This window comes from Nannobrachium achirus (genome assembly GCF_963921795.1).
Source record: "Nannobrachium achirus genome assembly, chromosome: 14".
Classification (NCBI taxonomy): Eukaryota; Metazoa; Chordata; class Actinopteri; order Myctophiformes; family Myctophidae; genus Nannobrachium; species Nannobrachium achirus.
In genome coordinates this window covers 36,039,104-36,065,143 of record NC_137821.1, presented here as the reverse complement: position 1 = coordinate 36,065,143, position 26,040 = coordinate 36,039,104, and the positions used below count along the sequence as shown (strand labels likewise).

The 26,040-nt window shown below is 43.3% G+C and overlaps 1 protein-coding gene across 1 annotated transcript; it reads right to left on the bottom strand.

The window, feature by feature from the left end:
• Nucleotides 1-15,721: 15,721 nt before the first annotated feature.
• On the bottom strand, nt 15,722-24,266 carry rasl11a (RAS-like, family 11, member A). Its single transcript, XM_080741783.1, has 8 exons — nt 23,857-24,266; nt 23,297-23,353; nt 21,938-22,020; nt 19,535-19,575; nt 19,248-19,377; nt 18,540-18,615; nt 17,188-17,264; nt 15,722-16,193 (listed from the first exon to the last, which is right to left on the bottom strand). The coding sequence occupies exons 1-8, from the start codon at nt 24,020-24,022 to the stop codon at nt 16,044-16,046; spliced, it is 780 nt and encodes a 259-aa protein (XP_080597909.1). The 5' UTR covers nt 24,023-24,266; the 3' UTR covers nt 15,722-16,043.
• Nucleotides 24,267-26,040: the final 1,774 nt, after the last annotated feature.

The following is a 26,040-nucleotide window of genomic DNA, read 5'->3' as shown; positions in this document are numbered from 1 at the left end:
TGACACAATCCACGTCACAATAATTTCCCAGATCTTGTGGTTTGTGTCCCAGCCAGGCTCCTGCAGCTCTGCACCCACGTCAAGTAGTCTGTAACACATATCATCACATAACAATGAAGCATTTGTATACCGCTTTGCTAAGTACTCAAAGCGCTCTTCGATGGATCATTCATTCATGTATATCCAATTAAGTTTGTATAATTTAATCTCGGGTGTTCTGTTCTGTATTATTATTTAGGCTCTGTAGATTATTTAGAGCCAAAACTGTGATCATAACCTTTAATACTCACTACATGCTAAATACTGTACTACCACGCCAGGACAAGTAGACAGAATGGCATCCGAGCCTGAATCTAACTGTACCAGCACATCAACTTGAAGATCGAGATAAAACAATTAACCATATAATAAACCTTTAATGTTTGACTGTGCAGTAAATCATATAGCACTGAACAGGGTCGTAGTATTATATAGTATGTAGATGGAGCACTATGACAAGACGAACGTAATCTAAACACATTAACAGCTGTCTTAAGGTTAGATCTTTTCAAGAGAAAATGAACAAATCACAAACCGTTGCTAACACTAACTTTGGCAACGTGACTGCAGAGATATGAACAGAAATTAATGATACGCGATGAGACAATGTGTAGCATTGCAATGATCGTGAGCCATTATAGCTATATTAAAGATCGGGGCATATTGATTGGCCACTGCTTAATATATCTTAACCATTTGCAGCTGTAAATATTCACACTAAATGTGCATCTTTAAAACAGCCTGCTGCCATCAATCTTGTCTCTTGTCTATGATCGCCACGAACGTTATAATGATCCATGTTAATGCGTCGTCAACACGGCTCATTCTATAGTCTGCGTTCATTGTAAATGTTCATGAGTATATCAAACAATTGAGCATCATCACGAAACAAATATTACCTTCACAGGAGATGTCGTTGTGTTGTGTGTTAGCTGCTATGGTTAGCTGTGATCAGAGCGTCCACGACGGGTATTTCCTGCTTCTTCCATCAAGGAACGTGATTGGCCGAAACAGCTGAGCCGTATAAGGAACACACGCTTTGATTGGTTTATACTTCGGTTGCCAGGTATCGTGTTGCCACATTTTTAATAATAAGTAGTGAAATTATTTATTAAGTTTTCTTATTGTGAAGTTCGCATTCAGATTGGAAACATGTGATACTGTGTTCACAAAGAATTTATCTACACAATACTAAACAAATTAGCCTGTTTTATGAAGGGGATCAACCAAAACCTTAACTAAACTAGATAGAGGGGAAAGTCCGTGTGTCTATAGCACACACGCACACACGGCACACACACACAGAGCCCCGCTCTGCACAGCAGCAAGCATCTAATCTTCCCAGAAGTTATTTTTTTCGCCAAACAGACAACAGCACAACCAGTGGTGAAAGTGAGCCGGAACGGCCGGAACCCCCGTTCCGTTAAAACATTCGGGGCCGGAACGGCGTTCCGTTAAGAAGAGGAGAAGCCAGCTGTCAAAATCCCATGTTAAATAGCCAGCCACAAACGCACGTCCAGGAAGAAAACAATAGCCTATACTAAAGTCAGATTAACATACAGTACACAAGTGTTACTAGTTATATTTTCTGATAAAGTGCTTCTAAATTATTCCCGTGGGTTTGTGTAGGTCAGTGTGATCCAGTCTGTTTGCGTTTCAGTGTTTGTTTGACACGGAGCGAGTGGGTGGGACGTTCGCGAACGATTCGAGTCTTTTGAACGGCTCTTTGAAATGAACGATATGATTGATTGATTGATTGAAGAATTTATTAGAAGTTTGCAATAGAAAAAAGTACAGTTTCATGACAGTACAAATCACTGGTACAAGGTCAACTAAAAGGAGATCCTAGAAAGCCGAGGCTTATTTCCACAGGAACCACACTTTAAGTATCTCATATAACATTGAAAGACAGACGGATAGAACATAGTACTTTATCTAGGATAATATCAGTTTCAAAAGCATAGCATCAAATACAAAAGGCAGAATACAAAGAAAAAGGGGGGGGGGGAGCATGGGGGCTTAGTCTATTTACAAGTCACGGGTAGCTGCTGTCTGAAGGTGACTTTTCATACCAATTTTGAAGGAGGCTAGGGATTTGCTCTCCTTTAGGGCTTGTGGAAGGGCGTTCCACATGTTGATGGTATAGCAGGAGAACGAGTTAGCGCCTTGTTTAGTGTTAAATCTACGCTGATGATGATTAGTGGAGCTGCCTCTGGTGTTATGATCGTGAACATCCTTGACCTTTAAGAAGTAGTTTGTCAGGTACATGGGAATCTTGGAGGTGTAGTGTATCTTGTACACCAGGCCCATTCGGTTCACAGTAGGGAGCCGTTCCTTTCTAATGAACAGTGGTGGGAAAATTACTCAATTTCTTTATAAATATCAATACTGCAATCAAGTAGAAGTTTGGAGTGTTAATGTACTTGAGTAGTAGAAGTATCAAAATGTAGGCCTACGTCTTTTGAACGGCTCTTTGAAAGGAACGGATCCCAGAGATCCGGCTCACTTCAAAGAGCCATAAATCCCATCTCTAGGAGGACTCGTGTCTGTGCCTGCAATGCATGCGGCAATAAATGCAGAATAGACCAAAATGATTCAATTCTGCATCTGGAAATGGGAGATGTAGTGGAGTAGAATTAAAAGTATTGGAAATACTCCAGTAAAGTAGGCTAGGCTATACTTAAAACCTGTACTTAAATACAGTACTTTAGTAAATGTAGGTCTACTTAGTTACTTTAGATAACTGGTTATAATAATATTAATAATAATATAATAAATATAATAATAATATATATATATATATGCTTACCCTTCTGTATGGAACAATGAACAATATGAAGAGGCTTATTATAGAAGGGCAGCAGGTGGGCCTCCCAAAATGCAGTTTTCTATGCATTTCAGGGGTTTTGGGGGATTAGAGCCTCCCAAATTTTTTTCGGCCGCGCGGCCAATTTATGACAGTTCCGGCAAGAATTTCAAACCACTTTCACCACTGAGCACAACAGTCCACTTTCCTCTTACCTGCAGGATATCCTTGTGTCCCCAAATAAATAAGTCCTAACAGCTTCCAAACACAAGCCTTTGTGATCATGTGTTGTGTAGTTTAATCCAGCCGCACAGCTGGATTAAGAATTTACGTCTTTTTGTATTTCCAGGTGTAGTCTATTACTCGTTAAGCAATTAAGCCTCATCCGAAAGTTTTAAAGTGCACTGATCAACAGAGAGAAGTGTAACATTGTAAGTCCCTGTAGAGAGGTTAAAACGAATCAAAACAACTTGAAGCAGTGACATGGGGTATTGTTTTGCCTTGTACTTGAAAGGCATCAGACTAATGACATAGGGTAGCCTACATTTCTCACCTTAAACAATGAAATGCAGACAGGCACATACTGCTATGTGTTTGAATGGGAAAACCTTATTTATTTATTTTAGCTTTTAGTCAAAATAAAATATTAAGATAAGAGTTTGTTTGAAAAATGTTTTGCTAAAATCATGCATGCTCTATTTCAATGCAACTATAACAGCAATGTTTAAAAATGTTATAGATTACAGTAGTAGACATAATTTTTTTAAAATAATATTATTTTTGTTATCACTTGGCCTTTTGGTGCATGGGCATCAATATTATATCCATATCATGATATTAGACTGGATAGGCCTAATTATCGTCTGTGATTTGGGATATTGTACTGCAGTATATGCCAAGTCTTATTTGTACACTAAAGTACTTGTTCTCTGCCTGGGAGAAAATGTAATTGTAGCAACTCAAATGTCTAGTTCTTAGACAGAAAATTGGTATGGGAAAAAACTACCTCTCCAAAAAACTCCCTCAAACCTAAACCACATGCAGCATTGACAGCAACCAAAGGTAATTTGGGGAGACCTATTGATTTAATTTGAAGACAAGCCATTAATTTGAAAGGTATTGGTAGGAAACACCAGACAGGTGCATGCACATGAACAGGGGGTTCTTGCATTGTTTGTTTGTGTGTGTGTGTGTGTGTGTGTGTGTGTGTGTGTGTGTGTGTGTGTGTGTGTGCGTGTGTGTGTGTGTGTGTGTGTGTGTGTGTGTGTGTGTGTGTGTGTGTGTCTGAAAAAAATATATATATTGTTTTCTGCAGCCTACCTATCAAAAAAAAAGGAAAAAAAAGAAAACTGGACTCGGCTCGGTCTCGCCTACCATTGGTCTCGGACTCGACTCGGACTCGCCTCCCATTGGTCTCGGACTCGACTCGGACTCGGCCCCCTCCCAGGGGCTCTTGACTCGGACTCGACTCGGACTCGAACCCCATATGACTTGGACTTGACTTGGACTCGCTTTAGGTGGACTCGACTACAACACTACTGTCTTCATCTCCAACTTTGTGGAAAGTAACTAAGAGCATTTACTTACTGTACTTAAAATCACACAATTCTTAATACAGTTTTGAGTTACCTTTACTTACTGGCTTATTTCCAATGTTGTGTACTTTTACTACATCTCTACGTCTCTCTCTATGTCTCTCTTATCATCTACTACAATTATTAGTTTAACTTTAGTTACTAATCTCCATCACAACTCTCTTGTTCGGGAGTTTTGTCAACTCTGCTGTCGCAGCATTGAATAAATAATAAATAAGCTGCGCCGCTCACAAATTCACAATATTGTGTGCTGGATGTGTGCACTCACTGTATGTATATATTTACTGTATGGAGGCTGTACTGTATGTGTTGTCTTTATCTGTTTACTGCTGTATGTATAGTGTATGTGTCTCTGTGTTGGACAGCCTGATAAAACACATCTCCCTCTGGGACAATCAACTCTGTCACTGTCTGTCGTCTGTCTCTATTCTCTCCCCCCCCCCCCCCCCCCCCTCTCTCTCTCTCTCAGATGTTGGTTGGGTGTTGGTGGGAGCACGTCCCAGCGTCCAGTATCTTCCTTCACTTCTTCATCCCTCCCTCTAGTACTGTATAATATATCTATCTCCTTATTGCTCTCCATCTTTCTCCCTCCCCTCTCTTATCTCCTCCTTCTCCCTCTCTCTCTCTCTCTCTCTCTCCCTCCACTGTCTCTCTTATCTCTCTCGTCAATCTGTCTCTTTTTCTCCTGTCCATCTTTCCCTCAGTCTCTGTCTCTCTCTTTTCTTCTCTTCATCTCTTTCTCACTGTCTGTCTTCTCTCTCTCTCTCTGTCTGTCTTTGTTGGTCTCTCTTCTCTCTCTGTCTCTCTTTTCTCTCTCTCCTGAGGGCGTTTAGGGAGCAAACATTCTCCCAGTCTGAGTGACACTTCCTGCCACCTTATCACACCAATTAGCAGGACAGGGCATGCGCACACACACACACACACACACACACACACACACACAGTATAAACACAGAGATAACAGGACAAGGCACTGACAGCAATACACAAACACGTACAGAGTACAAGAGAGAGACTCTGGTCACGCGCATTCACACACACACACACACACACACACACACACACACACACACACACACACACACACACACACACAGCTGGTTTGTGTCACCCACGGATGTTTCCCGTCACCCTTGCAGGTCCTCTTTTCCTCTGCCAGTCTTGACCTTTGACCTTCCTATCTGCCTCTGTGTTCATTTGACTCTGCTGTTTAGAGCCTTTAACGTCCCCCTCGTTAACCCACCAGGGTCCTTTTGAACCTCTTAAAGCCTTCATCAGCCAGTGGTGGCAAGTACTGTAACTACCGGTATGTGTACAATATACAGTTGCAGGTCTGCAAGCTCGCAACACATTGTCAGCTTGTAGATCTGCACTAAGATATTTTGTTGTGAGTAGAGCAAAAACAGGAGGGGGCCGGGTTCAGAGCCCTGAGGGTCTATGGTCAATTAGGTTTTTAATTGGTCATGGGTCCATTTTAAAGCGAATAAGGCAATAAGGTCCTCCATGTAAAACCAATTGAGATGTGTTTTACATGGGACCCCTGCAACAATTAACTTAAAAACATCGTAAAACAACAACATTAACTTATTAAACCCTATACTTAGTTGACCGGGTCCCCCAGGGCTCTATCTAGACCAGTGGTTTCCAAACCTTTCAGGTCGACACCCAAAAGAGAAATTAGACTTTTGCCTGGGACCCGAATTAGTGAAAACAGCAGATCTGCAAGCTCACAACGAGACGCACTCTACACCTCTACACCAAAGCTTGCTGAAAATAGTCAAACCAGAAGGTCACAACACATCATGTTGTGACATTGTGAGCTTGTGGATTGGCAATTTCTGCTGAATATTTTCTTGCTGGAATATCTTTTCCCCAGAATAGGAGCACATTTATAGCTTTTTAGTTTTGTTTGTTTTTAAAGGTATTTTGGGGGGCTTTCTGCCTTTTATATATTGTATAAAGTGGAGATGGACAGGAAAACAGCGAGATCATCCGAACAGGACTCGAACGTGTGCGTGCGCTGTCAGGCTACACTGAGCCTTTTTGTAACTCTTTGCTTCTGGAGGTCCCTGCTGGCTCATTTTCAGATCCGCGGCCAAATACACATCAATTTGGGGGTCCTTGACACAAAATAGTTTGAGAACCACTGGCATAAAGCGTTGGAGGACTCTGGTCAAGTGGTTTTAAGTCCTTTAGATCAGTTTCCCACGCTGCCCTAAGCCTCAGGGATAGCACACATAAAGGCTCTTTAGCAGAGGTCAGGTGGTGGAGCCTCAGGGATCTACAGTTTGAATCTAAACTGTAATTAGGCTGCTATGGTGAGAAACACCAGTGTTTCTCAAACTTTTATATTTCAAGGTCTCCCCTTAACTCTGACAGTATACAAATGGAACCAAATGGACCCGTTGGGGTCCATTTGGTTCCATTTGTATGCTGTTACGAGTTACAGACTTGTATGGGTCAATTTTAGACCCTAAATAAAGGAACCCACAAAGTCCCTGGAATCCACTTTGAGAAGATACACCAGTGGTGTAAGACGTACTCAGATATTTTACTTTAAATAAAAAGCAGCAATAATATCAAAAATACTAATAAGTAACAGGCCTGTGTTCAAAATGTTACTTGAGTAAAAGTAAACTAAGTAAAATATAGGCCTACTTAAAGTACCAAAAGTGTTTGAAAATAGCAGATCTACAGGCGGACAGCTATTTTCAAATGGCCTATGTATAAAATAGGGCTGATGGGGCTAATGTATGTTTTATTTATAGCCGCAAAGTAACTAGTATCTAAAGTTTTCAAATAATTGTAGTGGAGTAAAAGTACAAAACTGTATTTTCCTCTGAGATGTAATGGAGTAAAGAAAGTCAAAGTATTGAAAATTGAAATTACGCCAGTAAAGTTCCTAAAATTGTTCTTAGTTACAGTACTTGAGTAAATGTACTTATTGTAGTTACTTTACAACACTTGAGAGGAACAGTTAACACCACACACACACACACACACACACACACACACACACACACACACACACACACACACACACACACACACACATGCCCTCGCACAAACGCACACATGCAAATCCCAGAGATATCCTGAGCAGCTTTACTGTGGTGTTGAGTGGAGACTGATCCAGTGTTTTCACAGCTATAGAGTGCCATTTATCACAACGAGAACCATCTGGAGGCAAAGGTCACCTAGATAGCTCTCCTGCTCTGTCTCATGTCTCTGTGGTGGTGGTGGGCAAACGCTACTGTCTGACTATTATAGCTGTCTGCTCAGCGTGAATGAAGTCAGTTGCTTCAGCAGCACACAGGAAGAGGCTCTTTAGTAGTAGGGACGTTGTGTGTGCGTGTGTGCGTGTGTGCGTGCGTGCGTGTGGGAAAGAGTTCCCGGAGTTCTTCGGAGACGGGAAGAGGAGGAAATCTGAATTACATCCAGTCTGGAAAACAAAAAAACAAAAAAAACAAAAGAATCTCAACTGACATGTTCTGTCTCCCTCTCTGTCTCTCTGTCTCTCTGTCTCTCTCTTGTTCTCAACACACTCGAACCCTTTTTGAGATGACACCCATCTAAAAAAAAACAAAATAATCTCAACTGACATGTTCTGTCTCCCTCTCTGTCTCTCTGTCTCTCTGTCTCTCTCTTGTTCTCAACACACTCGAACCCTTTTTGAGATGACACCCATCTCGGTCCAGCGCTCCAGAACGTAGTCGTAGATCATCAATATTTACTGGCAGAGCACATCCATGTACTGTATTGTCCATGACCATTGTGCACCACAGCTTACTCCTCTTTCTTATTTGTTTCCGGGGGACCCCTGAAGAGAACCACCAGGGGTCCCCTAGACCCCTAGAGGGGCGGCATAGCTCAGGGGTAGAGAAACTGGTATTAGAGCACGAAGGGTATAAATCCCGAAGGGTTCCCAGTTCGAATCCGGGCTCCCCCTGAGTTAATGTCGAAGGGTCCTTGGGCAAGACTCTGAACCCCTAATTGCCTCCGGTGAGTAGGTTGGTGCCTTGCATGGCTTCCTCCGCCACCGGTGTATGAATGTGTGTGTGAATGGGTGAATGTAATGCACAATCTATGTAAAGCGCTTTGGATTAAAAGCGCTATATAAATGCACCATTTACCATTTTATTTACTTTGAGAACCCCTGTCCGAGACTGTTCTTTCTCCATGGCTCTCAAGCTGGGGAGTGGGGAATGACCGGGCCATACAAGGAGATATGCACATGTATCACGTGACGTTTTAGAGCCTTAGCCTACCATGCGAAGTGAGCGGAGGTGTGATTTCTTTTATTTTCCTTTCTGCTAAGCAGCAAGCTATATGCTTAGATGATTTTGATTTATATTAGGATACATTTGCACGACTGTAAAGACGAAACGGAAGTGGAGGCTTCACATCCGCTTTATGTTTAACCCCAGGATCAGAGCTTCCGTGCTCCAGGCCATATGGCGGAAGCATTTGAAAACTGTGGGAGGCAACAGTCTGGCCATACGATACGCCTAAACCCCGTCCAGTGTATCTAGCCCTCACAATGGTGCTAGCTTTCCTGAACAGCCTGTTCAGGTTGCTCATGTCCCCGGCATTAATGTAACCTCCCCCAGCATGCAATCGCACAAAGGACAGCAAGCTAATTGCCCGGCCCTTGCTGTTATAGAGGGCATCGGAGTTTTCAGTCCTAACCCTAACCCAACACTTGGAGAACTACCTTTAGATCGCATGTTCTTTTAGACAGATTCTTAAGTCTGATGTTTATCTGGTATCCTAGTTGTAGTTTACTTTGTAACAACTTTATTTGAACCCTCTGGTCTACATGACCATTTACCCCCGTCATTTGGTGACTATACTTCGTGTAATTTACTCTGATCACTTTGTAAGTGGCTTTTGAAAAGAGCATATCTGCTAAGTGTCTGAATTGTGAATTGGAATAGACAAATTCCTCAACATCTACCATGCACCTACCTGCCCTCTCTCTCTCTCTCTCTCCCTCTCTCTCTCTCTCTCTCTCACACACACACACACACACACACACACACACACACACACACACACACACACACACACACACACACACACACACACACGCGCGCGCATGTGCACGTGCGGACACATACACATAAGCATTCTTCAGATGTCCTTTGAGGATCTGAGCATCTGCTGATTTGTCTATTCGAATTTACAGTTCGTAAATTGGAATAGACAAATTCCTCAACCTCTACCACCTACCTGGCTCTCTCACACACACGCACGCACGCACACACACACACATGCATGCACATTTTATTTTTATCCAACATTCTTCAGATGTCCTTTGATGATCTGAGCATCTGCTAATCTGCCGAGTCCAATTTACAGTTCGTAAATTGGAATAGACAAATTCCTCAACCTCTACCACCTACCTGGCTCTCTCACACACACACACACACGCTCGCACGCGTGCGCGCGCACACACACACACACACACACACACACACACACACACACACACACACACACGCGCGCGCGCGCACACATTGTATGTTTTATCTAAGCATCAGATGTCCTTTGAGGATGTTGAGTTGATACGGTGGTCTGACGGTGGAATTAAGCTTTAAGCCACATTCTGGAAAAGTCCCAGTGCTTTATACAGGCCAGAGGTTAAAGGTCATGGGTTGGGGTCAATGGACAATTTTTTAACGGCCCAGGGTGTGTGTGTGTGTGCGCGCGCACGTGCATGCATGTGTGTCCAGTGTGCACATGCGAGTATGCGTAGGCAGGGGGGGTTCAATGATCAAGAAAGAAATTCCACATGCTTAGGAATGTGTCTTTAATCATGCAGGACGCTTGGTCTTCAACCAGCCAAAATCTTCACGTCTCCCCCACTTCTACGCTCTCTCCATTGGCTCACACCCAGTTACTGCCAGCAAAGTACAAAAACACAAAACATGCAACCAAAAGCTATGCCAGAACCTTCCCTTAAACATCAGGGACAACGCTCCCAGACTCTGCCCCAACTGTGGAACTGACTCAGGGACATGCTGGGCCGCTGATTCAGCCCAGGAAAAAGAGTTGGAGAGGCCCTCATTGCGTGTTATAGAGAGAGATCTCTCTCTATAGCGCTGCTGCTACTCAAAGATTTGCCATTTCAGATCATGACAAGTGACAAGCCAGTGGGCCAATTACCTGAGTTATATTTCGTCGCTGTCGGGTGGAAACCTTGTATGTCCAAAACCGTTTGTTTTGTATTTATCATTTTAAAAATGATTTAAACTAGTGAAAACAGCCGATCTACAAGCACACAATGCCTCGCGGTGCGAGGCGTTGTGTGCTTGTAGATCTGCTGTTTTCACTACTTTTGTGCAATGGCCTTGTATGATGAAGCAGCTTTACTTTGCGAAAAAAAAATACATTTGAAACTTGGAGATACAAGGTTTCTGCCCGACAGTGACGATTTACTTTGTTGGCCGCCCAGCCCCCAAAATGGAACGAAGGCCGACATTTTATTTTAATTTTTTTCCAAATGGCCGGCCTGGACCGGCCGGGAATGAACCAGCCGTTCGGGAGTTGCCCCGCTTTTCCCAATGGCCAGCACGAACCCTGACTCCCCGTTGCAGTTAGAACAGCAGACTCACTCCAAATCCTCCGCCGTAATCTGAGGACTCACCTTTTCAGACTCCACCCTAACCTGTACAATTTGCCCTAGCCTTACCAGAATGCAGCAACCATGACATTTTGCAAGCACATTCCCACTGGGTCAAGGAACAAAGGGCACCCTTTTCACCTCGACCTGTTATAGCACGACCAGCAGGTTGACTTTTGCTAAACACATTTTTGGATGCCTCAAATCGTCTGATTGCCATGAAAGGTCGAAGAAGACATGGCACCTTTTTCACATTGGCCTATTATAGCGCCACCAGGAGGATAGAATAACCTACCTGACCTGGCGGAGATCTGTGCTCGGAAGAACTCTGCTGCTAGTTATGTTATGTAGACAGATGCCAGATTCATTTGTTGATCTGGCATCGTACAGTTAGTATATCCTCAATGTACAGATGATTGATTCTTTTAATAAATGTTCTATTGTTTACACCAATGATAGGTTCTTGGTTTATCTATGATCCTGGGTTACTATCTATTCTCTATACATTTGATGTTTTACTCCAAATCACTCTGAGCATCTGCTGCTGGCTATGTGTGTGTATACATGTGCGCACATGTGTTGTTTTCATATGCATTATCTGTGTGTGCATGTTGCCCACATGCAACACTTGTACATTTGGTGTACCATGTGAGTCTGCGAGTGTTGATTTTTTGTCAGTAGTTCTCAAAGCCCCAGCTTAGCATTTAGGAAAGAATTTACCCTTGCATGTCCGTAACTTTGTAATCTCGGAACCCATTCGGTTAAAAAAAACGTTGTTATGCCACTGGGGGCACCACCTCCTTTTTTGTGTAAAACAGGAACTCACGTTTGGCTCCTCCCCTTTCTTAATCCACTTCCTCCCGAGTGCTTCTGTGTTTATTCCTACTAACAACAACATTACATGTTTAAGTCAGTGTTGTTCACAGCTTCAGTATACTAGTCTTGGGAGAATAGTAACTCTGAGAGTGTACAAATATAAATGGTCTTTTTAACTCTGAGAGTGTACAAATGGAACCCAATGGACCCGTCCGTGGGATAATTCAGGCATACCAAACTGGGTGTTCTTGAAATTCAAAAGTTTGAGAACCACTGGTCTGTGTGTGTGTGTGTGTGTGTGTGTGTGTGTGTGTGTGTGTGTGTGTGTGTGTGTGTGTGTGTGTGTGTGTGTGTGTGTGTGTGTGTGTGTGACTGACATGTGTGTGCATGTGAGTGAGTGAGACCATCTGGGAGAATGGTTCACTTCCTATGCTCTGGCGTGTGTGTGTGTGTGTGTGTGTGTGTGTGTGTGTGTGAGAGTGTGTGTGTGTGTGTGTGTGTGTGTGTGTGTGTGTGTGTGTGTGTGTGTGTGTGTGTGTGTGTGTGTGTGTGTGTGTGTGTGTGTGTGTGTGTGTAAGCTCTGGTGTGTGTTAAACAGAAGATGTAGCACTAAACAAGGTGAAAGGTCATGAGAACAGCATCAGTGTATTTAAAACACACACGCGCACGCACGCATACACATATGCACGCACATGGGCACACGTCTAAATGTAGAGGTTTTTTGTATCTATTTTGGCTGTGTACAGTACAGTCTATTTTGTGTGTGTGCACGCGCACGCGTGTGTATACTTTGTACACAAATGAAGACAGGTCATGAGAAGGGAATTTCAACAGTCTAAGGCCTTGTAATACACTTACATGTGCACGTGGCCCACGCACGCACGCACGCACGCACGCACACACACACACACACACACACACACACACACACACACACACACACACACACACGTCTTCTTTCCAAAATGTGGAACAGAATCCTCACAGCATGCCATTTCCTTCTTCTGTGTTGTCTCAATGTAATCAGTAAAAAGCATCAAATGTAATTATCCATGACATGTAAATTATCCCAAGGCCTTTTCCTGTGCTTGGTTTTGATCTGAAACATGTTGAACATGTAAATACAGTAAATATTCAACTTCACCGTACTTTCATTCACTCAATGAGGAGTGAACTGAGATGCTGACTGTGACAGATGAAGCTGCGTATACATCAAAGTCTCTCTTTGGTGTGTTTAAGACATACAAAGCCACACTAAGTGTAGAGTCCTAGGGTGTATGGTTCTCAAAAAACCAATGCAAAACAGATGAGGAGGCGTACAATGAAAAATAAGTGTTTTAACACCTTCAAAGGTAACCAGAACGCTCACCCCAAAACACACTCGCCCCATTTCTTTCAGTGGACCGCTCACCCCAGCAGTCGTTTTCTTGTATTCGTGTCACTGAGGTTAGCCATAGTTTAACTGAGGTTAGGTTTTAGACTGCAATCAGGCATATCTTCCAGTGCAAATTGTTTTGCTCTTGGCGGATTTGAGTTCGGCCCCGCTCAATTGTGAATCTATTTCCTCACCCTAAAGAGTTGGGTGACCAATGAATTCTTTTTTATCATGCCCCTTGGAAAATACCCTCCATATAGAAGTACCAGACTCATATCCACGCAGTGATATAGTTTGGCTACACAAAGCTAGTTAGGTTTAGGAAGGGTTAACCATAGTTTTACTGAGGTTAAGTTTAGGAATAAGGTTATGTTTTGACAGTTTCTGAGATTTCCAGATTCCCGTATTCCCTTCAAATACGTATACCTTTACAACATTATTTTGTCTATGCACAATTTGCACATACACACAAAACTGGCCTAAAAACCTGCAGACTACTTCAGCAACTCAGTGCAACGTAAAATAATAATCATGCTTATTTTGCACAGCTCTGACTCACACCATTCTTACTATGAATTTGACAAACAAGAGTAACAGTAATATATAAGTACGTATGTGAAGGAATTAAAACACTTTCATGCATTGTACCTCATCCTTTTTGCAAATAAATATTTGTCTCGGGCGTAAAGGCCACCTAAAGAAGAACCATATGAAACTAAAACATAGTCCATTAACCACTTTCAAACTGGCTTCTCCATTTCATTATAGGAGAATATTGTCACATTTCAATAAATCGTTCAGATATATCAAACATTTGATAAAATGTCCAAAGTCCTCACCCCCTCCCCCCCATTTATTTTTTCAAAAACTGTAAAAATAGATGACCTACAAGCTCACAATAGGTCGCACTGCGATGCATTGTGAGCTTGTGGATCTGATATGTTCTATATTTATAAGAAAATAGATTTGACTTTGCACAAAGCACCAACCAACATATTTGACAAAAGCACAAGAATGAAAGTCGTGCATCTGCATAAAGGCATTTATGTTCTCATGGGGTTGTGTGTGTGTGTGTGTGTGTGTGTGTGTGACTGCTTTTGTTTTGTTCCACACATATTTTCAAGGACAAAACACAAAAGAAAAGCAAATGAAAGGTACAAAAGAACATAGAAAAACTGCAGTGGAATGTTTAAAATTGTAAGGGGTGTTCACAGTGCCTGCGTGTGAGGCCGTTTAAACGCCATTCAGTCTGTTTGGCTCGCATCCTTCCTGGATGTATGGTGGTAGTTGGCCTCCTGAACCAGTGGTAGTGACATCACAACATTTGTTTTGTTTGAGAATGTGTGAAAAGAAATTGCCACTGATAGCATTCTGTATCCTTATCATGTCATGTCGACTGTGGTTAAGTCTTCGTTATTTTTTTGTTTTTTTCTGCAGCATTTTCCGTCCATATATTGGACTCCCGTTTGTGCTTCTATATATGTCCGTCCTTCCAGCCAGCATATAGCCACTGTTGAGCGGAAACTGTGTTTGTCCAAAACCGTTACTTTTCAGGAAAAAGTAAAAAAGCACCTGTGTTCCAATGGATCCAATGTAAGCTTGTGCTAATACTTCTCATTGATTCAATATTTTGTTGCTGTGGGGCAGAAACTTCATACCTCCATATATATTCTAACTTTTTGTGTTTAATTTCATAAATTAATGCCCTACTTGATCATACTACAGCATCACACAAAAGCATCAATAGTAGCAGATCTACAAGCTCGAAATGTGGCGCAAAGCAACAAGTTTAAAGCTTGTATATCTGCTACTTTTGATGCTTTTGAATTTGAATCCTAAAAAGTAACAGTTTGGGACACAGTTTCCACCCGACAGAGACGATTCGATAAAACAAATGCTATGCTTTTGTGCAACACTGTTGTACGATGAACGATTGGAGATACAAGGTTTCTGCCTGACACAAACATTATGCTCATCATGCATCCATATATCCATCCATCCGTCCATCCATCCAAATGTTCTGATTCTTGTAACATGTGAATAATGCTGAAATGGGAAATTCCAAACAACCATTGTCCTTCTATTTATATGTGGCACCAAATCCCAGGAGGCTCCATACTGCCCTGAACCCTGATGTGGTCACAGAACTTCTCTGGTCCCCGCCTTGTCCCCTAACACAGGGTTTCCAAACTTCTTCATTTCGAGACCCAAAAATAAGATCAATTTGATGTCTCTCTGAGACTCAAACTTACAGTATGAATTAATGACCAAGTACCATGAGAGGATTTTAGAGTCTGTTTGTATGGATGTTCTTCTCAGTGGGAACTGCATTATCTACTGAGATATATGTACAGGAACACAATTACCGTTTGATCTCCTCTTCTCTCTGATAGTGATCAAAGATTGTAATGATTCCACGAATGTACATAGATTTTCCCAGTGGGGTTTAATTGGCCCCATGTCAGTCTTACTCATAGAGCAGCGTGGTTGTATATATGTAAATATATTTTTTGTTGTTTTCTTTTTCTTTTTTCAAGCACCGCTTGGAACCCCCACAAGGAACCCTGAGGGTCCTTGGACCCCACTTGGGGGAACCATTTCTCGTAGAGGTATACAGCACCACACGTATACTCTTCTGTCTGGACGTGGTCAAAGAGAAAGATATTCCGGTACCACGGACGCATACGGTTCCAGCATGAACGGTTGTATGTCTTCTCGTTACCCCGGGCAGGGTCAGACCGAACCAACGTTGTCCCCTCTCTCTCTGGGCAGGACAACAGACGGAGGTCAGAGGGTGGTGGACGATGACTTGACCTTGGACGAGAGGACCTGTCTGAAGCGTCTCTTCAGCTCCTGCATGTTGGGAGACTTGGGCCGGGCCAGGTGAAGGCCTGCCCGCCTCTTCTCCCCGTTGCCTCCTCCCAGCGCACGGCTCACCTGTGGGCGGAAAACAGAAGTCAGGGACAAATATGACTTTAGAGAAACAATTTATATACCAATGCAGCCGTTGTACCGTACTGTTCCTCCACTGCAGCTCACATAAAATGCCGTAACTCGGGCTAGGAGCGTCCGGGAGAGCCGGGGCCGGTACCTATTCGTCCGCCAAGGCAACGCGGAGACCCCACCCCTCATTTCTCACATGGCCCTCTTCTAGTGCCACCTTCAGGCCGATTTTTAAAACACATTTTTGGACACTGCTCCTACAGTTTTTGCCCTAAAATCACGCAAATCGCTACACAGTATGTCTACACTCATCCCATCAACATGAATCTGTCCCATATAGTGCCACCTTCAGGCCGATTTTTAAAAACACATTTTTGGACACTGCTCCTACAGATTTTGCCCTAAAATCACGAAAATCACTACACAGCATGTCTACACTCATGTCATCAACATGGATCAGGAGGATTTTGGAAAAACAAATTTTTGCCCTATTTGTGGAGATAAGCGTCCTACGGTCGCTTATCTCCCGATTAGGGAGTCTTACTGGTTGTATGTATGTGTGTGAGTGTGCCGCCCCAGCCCCTAGGAGTACATGCAATGACCAATATCTGACTCTTATATGCAAAATAAGGCATATGTTGACTTTTGGGGAATATGAGTTACAATTCTGTCCCTATCGGGACATAACTCGGAGTCAGAGTTGCTGAGTCGGCTCAAGCGGACGTCCCAACGCTCGGCGCGGCAACTCGCTCGTCTAAGCTCGCTTGGCGATCTCCCGTGGCTCCCGCCATTTTAACAGTTTTTTGGAGGAACGTTTTGGGTCTGAGAACTGGACTTCCGCATTCCTGGACTGTGGAACTGCCCGGGAAGGGGTACCCCCTTCAACTAACCTTTTGATGTTTGTTCAATAAGTCACAATATGACTTCCGTGTGACAGTGTTGCAGAAAACCAAAGAACAACATGTAGAAATGGTGCAGACACTCCTACCTCTTGACACAGATGGAGGAAGGCAGCGTGAACTCCGTCATGGTTCTCTCTGGCCGACGCCTCAAAGTAAACACCTCCTGAACAGCGTTGTGGGACAAACATTGTGATTTAGGCCCCAATCTGTTGTAGCTGTTCCTTAACATTCTATATTCACTTTAGTTATAAAGAGAACTCTCACTAATTTTGGGAAAAGAGATGATATCTGCACACGGTTTAGAATGCTCCCAAAGTTAATTTAATGCACTACAACGACTTGAACCGGACTTCCTCAGGTACAAGGTCTACACAAAGTGATGAATACCGTTTCATGTTGGGCACATTAAATTCACTTTGAGGACATTCTAAAACAGCGAACGGATATCATCTCTTTTCTCTAGTACTTTACTTTTTCATATCCAGCACCTGTTGCAATTCTATTTGATATGAGCTCATACACGCTTTACATGAGAAACAACACATATGATTAGGGCTGGGTGTAATAACCACTATACCGCCACACCAGGTGTGGAGTTCATACCGCAATTATACCGCAATTATATTTTTTAACTAAAGATATTATTTAAAAAAAAGGTTCTAGCTCAAGTTGATGGCAGAGTTCACAGCAGAACTACAGTATGACGACAGTTATCGTTATAGTGCTTGGTGTGAACTTCCCTTAAGGCCAGTCCACACCAATGCAACTAGTCGAAACTCCTTGCAACAAAACTGTTGCATGCAACTACTTGCAACCATTATCCCCAATGGCTGTTGCAAGGAGTTGCATTGGGTGTGACATGGCCTTAAAACTTTTATTGTAAGAGTTAGGACTATTTGCAAGGAGTTGCGTTGGTGTGGTGACAGTATAGGAGTAGGTGCAATAACTGCAGCGGTTGAGTAATGCATACTATGTTTTTTATTTCCTTATTTCTTTTATCATTTAAAACAACTTTTTGGGGGAGATACCGCCATACCATCGGTAAACAGTGACTTATTACCGCGATAATAAAAAATCCATATCGCCCAGCCCTACATATATACAGATATACAAGCTCAGAGTGTGTCACTTCATGCCGCGCTATGAGCTTTTAGATCTGTGTGAAAAAAGAATGTGTGCAAATCTTTGAATATATATTTTTAAAGTGAACATTTTAACTAAAATCTTTACTTCTGTGGGGTCCCTGGAACAAATTATTTTCAGACGGGGTCGGCGGCCAAATACATGTCATTTTGGGGGTCCTTGACATGGAAAGGTTTGATCACCACTGATCCGTTTCTCAGAGAACTGTTAGAATTTAGAAGACATTCTTTTTTAGAATCAGCCTCAGGTCTCAATGGGTTAATGGACAGAACAGAGGGTGGCATTAAAGACCCACCTAGCGAGGCAGCTAGCGTCTCTCCCTCGTCCGCTGGCACCTGCCGGGCACGCAGCAGGTCACTCTTGTTGCCAACCTGGGGATTACACGCGTCACATTAGATCAGATTACATCAGATTACAGTTAGATTAGGTCTGGTCTAATTATGGCGTCTGGACTACTACACAGACCGCCGCCAGGGCTTTGAGTTGCTGCAGGAGTTCCCCGCACGAGGGTTAGATTAACACATCATGTTTCTCGTGGATTTTATTGGTTTTATTGAATGTATTAATGAAATAATGAAGGAGCAATAGCCTGAGTGAAGGTATAAACGGATCACATTTACAAATGAATTGATGACTAAAATCGATAAAGCAAAGTATGAATAAATTAATGAGTAAATTAAGAAATGGATGAATGGATGATTGAATGAACAAAACAAAATAATGCCAACCTCATGAACACAAAATGTACACATACGCATAAAACAGTGGTTCTCAAAGTGGGGTTTGGAGACCCCCAGGGGTCCTTGAGGGGGTCCCGAGCTAACTTATTGAAAGTTGGGAAACCAAATGGACAGGTCTGTAACTCTGAGAGCGTACAAATGGAACCAAATGGATCCTTACATTTGTACACTCTCAGAGTTATGACAACTGAGTCTGTCGTCCTAATAATGCGTACCAAAACTGGGGGTTTTGAGAACCACTGACATATAAAAGGCTCCCTCACCAGTATGACAGGTATATTTCCAGAGGGGTGTATGCGTCTGACGTGCTGGTACAGTGGCTGTATGGTCTGGTAACTGTTGTGGTCCGTTATGGAGAAGACCAGGACATATCCGTCTGCCCAGTAGATGGACCTGCCAGTTAAAAACACAACAATCTGATCAGTACTGCGGTGTGGACCCCAACATGTGGACATAAGAACACGGTGATGTCTGTTTGATCTATAGGAAACAGACATCAAGGAAGTAAGGAAGGAGTACAGGCCTACATGAATTGATAAATAAATGTTACCTGTTGATCTGTTCCTGGCAATACAGATCATCTGCATCTTCCTGAGAGAGAGAGAGAGAGAGAGAGAGAAAACAAAATACATTAATAGACAATCCAGTTTCTTGGCTCTATACTCCCTGTGTACATAAATGGCAGTGACTGTAGTTTTACTACATTACGTATTCATTCAACTATTTTATGAGTCCTCATTGTCATGCAGACTCCGAGTCGCCCAGTACAAAACACAGGCGGTGGCCTATGAGACAAGCAAAAGCATAGCATCCCCCATACCTTCGGGACATGATCCCCAGTTAAAATATGATTATTTTGGGGGGTCGCGGCCTGAAAAGGTTGAGAACCACTGCCCTAAAACACCTTGGACACCCATGCACATCCTACGGTACCTAGACTCTTCTCCCAGGCTCCCAAACTGTAGAATAAACTCCTATGTTCATGCAGTCAGAACTGCAGACTCAATTTCCCACCATAGTCAGAAGAGTGACCTCTTCAGACTCCATCTCACCCCCAAGCACTCCTCCCCCCTTTATCCCTTCTTGTCAGCTTTTATTTATTGTTTTGATGGATGCTAGTTTAGGCTATGCAGATATGTTGGTTACTTCTACTTGTTCACATCCCAGCTCAGTGGCCTTGTGTTTAAGATTGTCCGCCCGTCCCTGTGACTGGGAGGTCGGGGTTCAATCCCCAGCTGAGTCATACAAAAATAAAGATGCTACCCAGTTCTTTCCTGCTTGGCACTGAACATCAAGGGTTGGATTGGGGTTAAGTTCCTGCGACATGCTAGTGTCATGTCCAGGGGGTGTACTTGTACAAAGTCATCGTGTCCAGTCCAGGGGTGTACTTGTACATTAAGCTGTCTCACGCTATATAGAAACAGATAAGCCCCTGGCTTATGGGCCACATAGCTCGGGAACTGCTGGTTTCCAAGGCTACTTCCTTGTTCCTTGTTTTTGTTCTTTAGATTTGTTTTTTCTTCACCACAAAATGTGAAGAATGTTATTTAGACAGCATTCTGTTTGGACAGATGCTTGGTTCGATGTTTACCTGGTATCCCAGTTTCTTAGAAGTACTAGACCTACATGTTTTTCTTTGCACTCTACTTTTATGACTATTTACCTTGTTCGTTGACTAGGCTCCATGCTTAAATCTGCTTATCCTGAAGTCACACTGGACGAGAGCACAAGCTAAAATACCTTAAATTTTATTCAGTTTCCACGGGTTTTGTCATGGTCATTATCAATCTGCAAGAGAGGTTTGTTTGGTCCAGTTTCCTCCACCCAGCCAGCATTTTATAGTAATGAGCGACTCAAATCTCTGCTAATGTAAACAGACCGGGAGAGATAAAGAGGGGTGTTCTGTCCGGCACGTTGCTCTCATTATGCTCGCGGTCTTTACGTCACTACCACTCTCCTCTCATCATCAAACACATTCCTACATAAACAGTTAAGAGCTGGGAATGCTTTACTAGTATAGTTTGGCTAGAGAGATATATGAATAAAAGCCCCCGAGCCAAAACATTGTTGTGTCACTGTCGCGTCTTATCTTTGGGGCTGTTTGGGGCAAGAAATGCCTAAAAAGAGACGTCACCGTCACTCTCTGTTCTGTCTGCCTCTCTGTCCCACTCCATACGTCAATATCTAACAGTTTCTCATGTCTTTCTGTCCCACACTCAATATATCAGTCTCTGTCCGGTGGAAACCTCATTATGACCAAAACGGTTGCTTTTCAGGATTCAACAATAGCAAAGATAGCATTCATTTACCAAAAAACAAACCCTCAAAAAGTTAGAATATGGAGATAAGAGGTTTCTGCGCTATAGCAATGATATGACAATTTGTCTGTCTCTCCTCATCTATAACCAAATGTATATCGGACTCTCTCTCTCTCTGTCTCTCTGTGGGGCCTTTTCCACCGGCAAAGAACCGGTTCCAGAACCAGTGCCGGTTCAACTTTCTTGGGAACCTTGGTTCGTTCTTGCGAACCGGCTTGCGTTTCCACCAGATTGAACCAGAGCCAAGGATTTGGCTCTGGAACCACAAAAAACAAGGATTTTGTGGTTCCAGTTCTGAACCACCTTTTACGGTTCGGAACCAACTCCGGTTCTCAGTGGAAAAGCTCACCTCTGGTTCATCCCATAGGCAGGAGGAAGAACCAGAACCGGTTCTTTGCCGGTGGAAAAGGCCCCTCTGTTGGCCCCTTTCAATTGCATAGTCCTGGAACGGCACACCATAGCGCTACGCTACCCTCAGTTTTGGGGTTTTGTATTAGTACCTGGTATCAGGTACGGTTACCAAAGGTACTTCAAGGTCCTATTTTTTTTGTGCTGTCGCGCTCAACCCCCCTCTCTCTCTCTCGCTCCCTCCCTCCCTTCCTCTCCCTCTCTCTATCTTTCCATTCAGCAGTTACCTGCAGAGAGACACAGGGTGTGTCTTGGACCTGTAAGGAGACCTGTTCTCCATCCAGGTTGATCTTCCTGGAGTACAGAGCACCTAGGGAGAGAGACAGGCACAATGAATGGATGAATGGATGAATGGATGAATGAATGAATGAATGCATGAATGCATGAATGACTTGGCTTGTAGATCAGCAATTTTCAGTGAAAATATTTAGTGTAGACCAGAGGGGGGAAAGAAGGGGGGCCTTGTACAGCCCCCAGGGGGACTACGATCGAGGTTAAAGGATGGATGAATAATTGAACGTTCAAATGAATAATGGCTTGAATGAATGACTATACATCTTAATGGATGGATGAATTAATAATTTAATGTATGAATGAATAGATTACGCCTGAATGGCTTGGGCGGATGGAAGGGTGGCACGGATTAATGGATGAATTATAGGATTGGTTGGTTCATCAATCAATGACAGAATGAATACATGAGTTTGAGGAGATTTGAGACAGACACATAGACTGACACACCCCACAGAGGCACAGACAGACATGCAGGCAGGCAGGCAGGCACACACACACACACACACACGCATGCGCACGCACGCACGCACACACACACACACACACACACACACACACACACACACACACACACACACACACACACACACACACACACACACACACACACACACACACACACACACACACACACTAGGGTGACCAGATCCAAACTGTTGATTTGAGGGACAGAAGTACCACTTGTGTGGGACAATGTGGGACGGGCGGGCAGGGAGTTAATAGTAAATTATTACTTAAGTTGCTAATAAATGCTTATGCTTTGATGTCATATTCGACCATAGCCCTAATACTGCCTATTAATTGTTATTTACCCCCCTATAGGGGATATTTCTCTTGTTATTTTAATAACAGTCTTAAAAACATATCTTGCAGGTAAAAGAGACAATGAGAGATTTACATTACAATGGAATGCCCTATAACATTAAGTAGTCCAGTGTGGTCCAGTCTAGCTTGCTGTGAACTCACGTAGAGCTTCAGCAACAATCAGCGCACCTATATCAACACCTGCCAGTCACAATGTGGGACAGTCTCTCAATTTGGGGGACGCCTGAAAAGTCATGGAAATGTGGGACTGTCCCACGCAAAGGGGGACATCTGGTCACCCTAACACACACACACACACACACACACACACACACACACACACACACACACACACACACACACACACACACACACATGTGCGCACAAACACACACACACACACACACACACACACACACACACACACACACACACACACACACACACACACACACACACACACACACCATGTATAGATGTAAACTCACCAGTATTCGCCTCATAATCCCCAATGAACCTCTTGGTCAGAAACCTAACAATCAGAGCTTAAAAGAGACAAGATATGTGTCACCTCCAATGCAATACTCCAGTCACCAGTCAGTGAGTTAGTTTATAAGGATTCTGTTGAGTTGACTTTCATTGCAAAATGACAATCAAACTGATACTGAGAGTGACATGATACTGAGAGTGACATGATATTAAATGAAGTCCTTTGTTTTTTATATGGACGTGCTCAATTAAAAGAGAACACGTATGTGTCGCCCCCTGTCGTCTCGTATCACTTCATCAGCGTTACTAAACCAAGGTGCGTAAAAGAACAGCGTAACAAATTCCAAGTTAAAACATGAAACAGCTTGAATTAATTAATTAAATAGATACAAATTCTAATATAAGCCTAAATAAATATCTCATCCGTGACTGCAGTGATTCTCCTCTATTCTCCTCAATATTTTTTATTTTATTTTTTATCAATACTTTTCTCACAACTTCTCCCTTTCACTGGTCAAATATCAACTAGCCTATAGGGTTCAGGACGGTACTAGCCTACCTGTTTTCCCGACGTTACTCGCTCCCAGAACCACGATCTTGACATTCTTGTTAATGGGAACGCAGTCCAGGGGCAGGGCGGGATACTCCGGGATGGGAACTAGCAGAAAGTTGCTAGAACCACTGTTATTCATTGTTCTGGGAGGTGGGTCCGCGGTCACACGCATTTAGCTGACCTCTCTGTCGTTCTGTCTTCTTCCGTTCAGAACATCATCATCATCATCAAGTCCAGGACAGTGCCAGTCAGGCTGGTATCAGCGGTTTACCGTTATACAGCCGCAACAACTCATTTATCCCAGTTGGAGTGCAGTCTCCCTGACTGTCTCAGCAGCCTGGGTGTTCCTCTGGCTAGAGTTGATTGCATTTGCATGGAGCATTCATTCCTCCGCCCGTTCTTTGCCCTCAGGACCACCATGTGAACCAAAGTCCCCTCCTATATACCGTATGGTGCATTAATAATCCAGCAGAAGTAGACGTGCATGCGTCGTCGAAGGGGCGGTGGGCGAATGAAGGCATGCATTGCAGGCAGCAGGAGCTTCTCAAGCTGCTGTGAGGGGAGGGGGGGAGGGAAGGAGAGAGAGAGAGAGAGAGAGAGAGAGAGAGAGAGAGAGAGAGAGAGAGAGAGAGAGAGAGAGAGAGAGAGAGAGAGAGAGAGAGAGAGAGTGAGTCAGAGACAGACAGACGGGGGCGTGATAAAACAAACTTCTCTCTCACGGTGGGACTACACCAAAAAATGTGCACATACGCGCGTACTGTCCGTGAAGAGGCTCGCGTATGCGTAAACGCTCCAGGCTACACCAAGGAGGGAGTACGGTGGGACTACACCAAAAAATGTGCATATACGCGCGTACTGTCCGTGAAGAGGCTCGCGTATGCGTAAACGCTCCAGGCTACACCAAGGAGGGAGTATATGTGAGGAAGACCAGATAGTCTGTGTACAAAACGCATAGGCGTGCTTAAAAAATAGAACCGATCCTATTTTTAGGGAATGCGTATCCGTGGTTCGCGCTATCCGTACGCCTGGTGTAGCCTGCTGAACTGACATACATTGGATCTATCCAAAACGCACATACGCGCGCGCGCCCCGCATACGCACGCATACGCACTGACGCGCGCGAAACGGCTTGGTGTAGTCCCACCGTCACAGACAGCCTATAAGAAAGGTTTTATTAATGGATCTAATAGCCTAGTCTATTCTAATATAGCCAACAATTATGTACATTGGACTATTATTTGTAAAATGTCAAAAATAATAGCATAGTATTATAACACTGTTATTAACTTATATGCCTTAATGACTGTGGCCTTTACTAGCCTCGTCTAGCCTACTACTACTATACTACTACTACTACTAGGCTACTAAATAAATAATAATAATACATAATTATTATTAATAATAGTAACATGGTAGGCCTACTAATAATAACAATAATAGTAGGGGCTTTTAAGCCGTGACATCATTTTGTAGGCAGAGGAGAATCTGCCCCCAGAGCATTTTCTGTCCCTCGCTATTTTCAACAGATCCGAGACAAAAATAACGACTGAAGTATAATTCTAACATCTTCCTTTCAACAACAAAGAGAAGAAAAATGGGTAAATAGTAAAAATAGTAAAAAGATTCACGGAAACTGGGGGCAGAAATTCTCCTCTGCCTACAAAATGATGTCATACTTAACAGCCCCTATAACAGAGCCTAATAATAGTGTTTGTAGGCCTACAGATAAGGCACTTTGGGCTGCATGGATTTCCTTTTGTAAACCACATGCACTTGTTGTAATTCATGTGCTGCAGACACAGTGAATGAAATGTGGTTCACAGAAGCAGCACTACGCGGCCGGGTACTGAAACGGGCCAATAACAGCCCGCTTGCTTTGGGGTGGCTCGATATATCGTGTGTTCCCAATAGACTGAGGTGTTTTCCAACTCGAGTGTGTGCAAGAAAGACACAACGCCCCACGTAGCGCGGGATCGTGCCATGAATCGAGCTCACCACCGTATCCCAGTAGTCAGAGACACGCCCTCATTCTCTGAAGGGTAGAGTCCTCCAGATCCCATGTCCCGGCGGGACTGTCACGCTGTGATTGGCTATTAGGCAACGGACTCAATATTCTCGGTGTAACATTTCATCATCATTATAAATCATTATATCATCATCATTATATTATTATATTATGTCGATGAATGC

Bases quoted from the DNA above. Each gene is read 5' to 3' on its own strand.
- rasl11a (XM_080741783.1), bottom strand. From the start codon at position 24,022: ATGCGTGTGACCGCGGACCCACCTCCCAGAACAATGAATAACAGTGGT. The intron at 19,378-19,534 runs GTAACATTTATT...TTTAACTGGCAG, and splicing joins TGCCAGGAACAGATCAACAG to GTCCATCTACTGGGCAGACG. The intron at 18,616-19,247 runs GTGAGGGAGCCT...TGTAATCCCCAG, and splicing joins GAAATATACCTGTCATACTG to GTTGGCAACAAGAGTGACCT.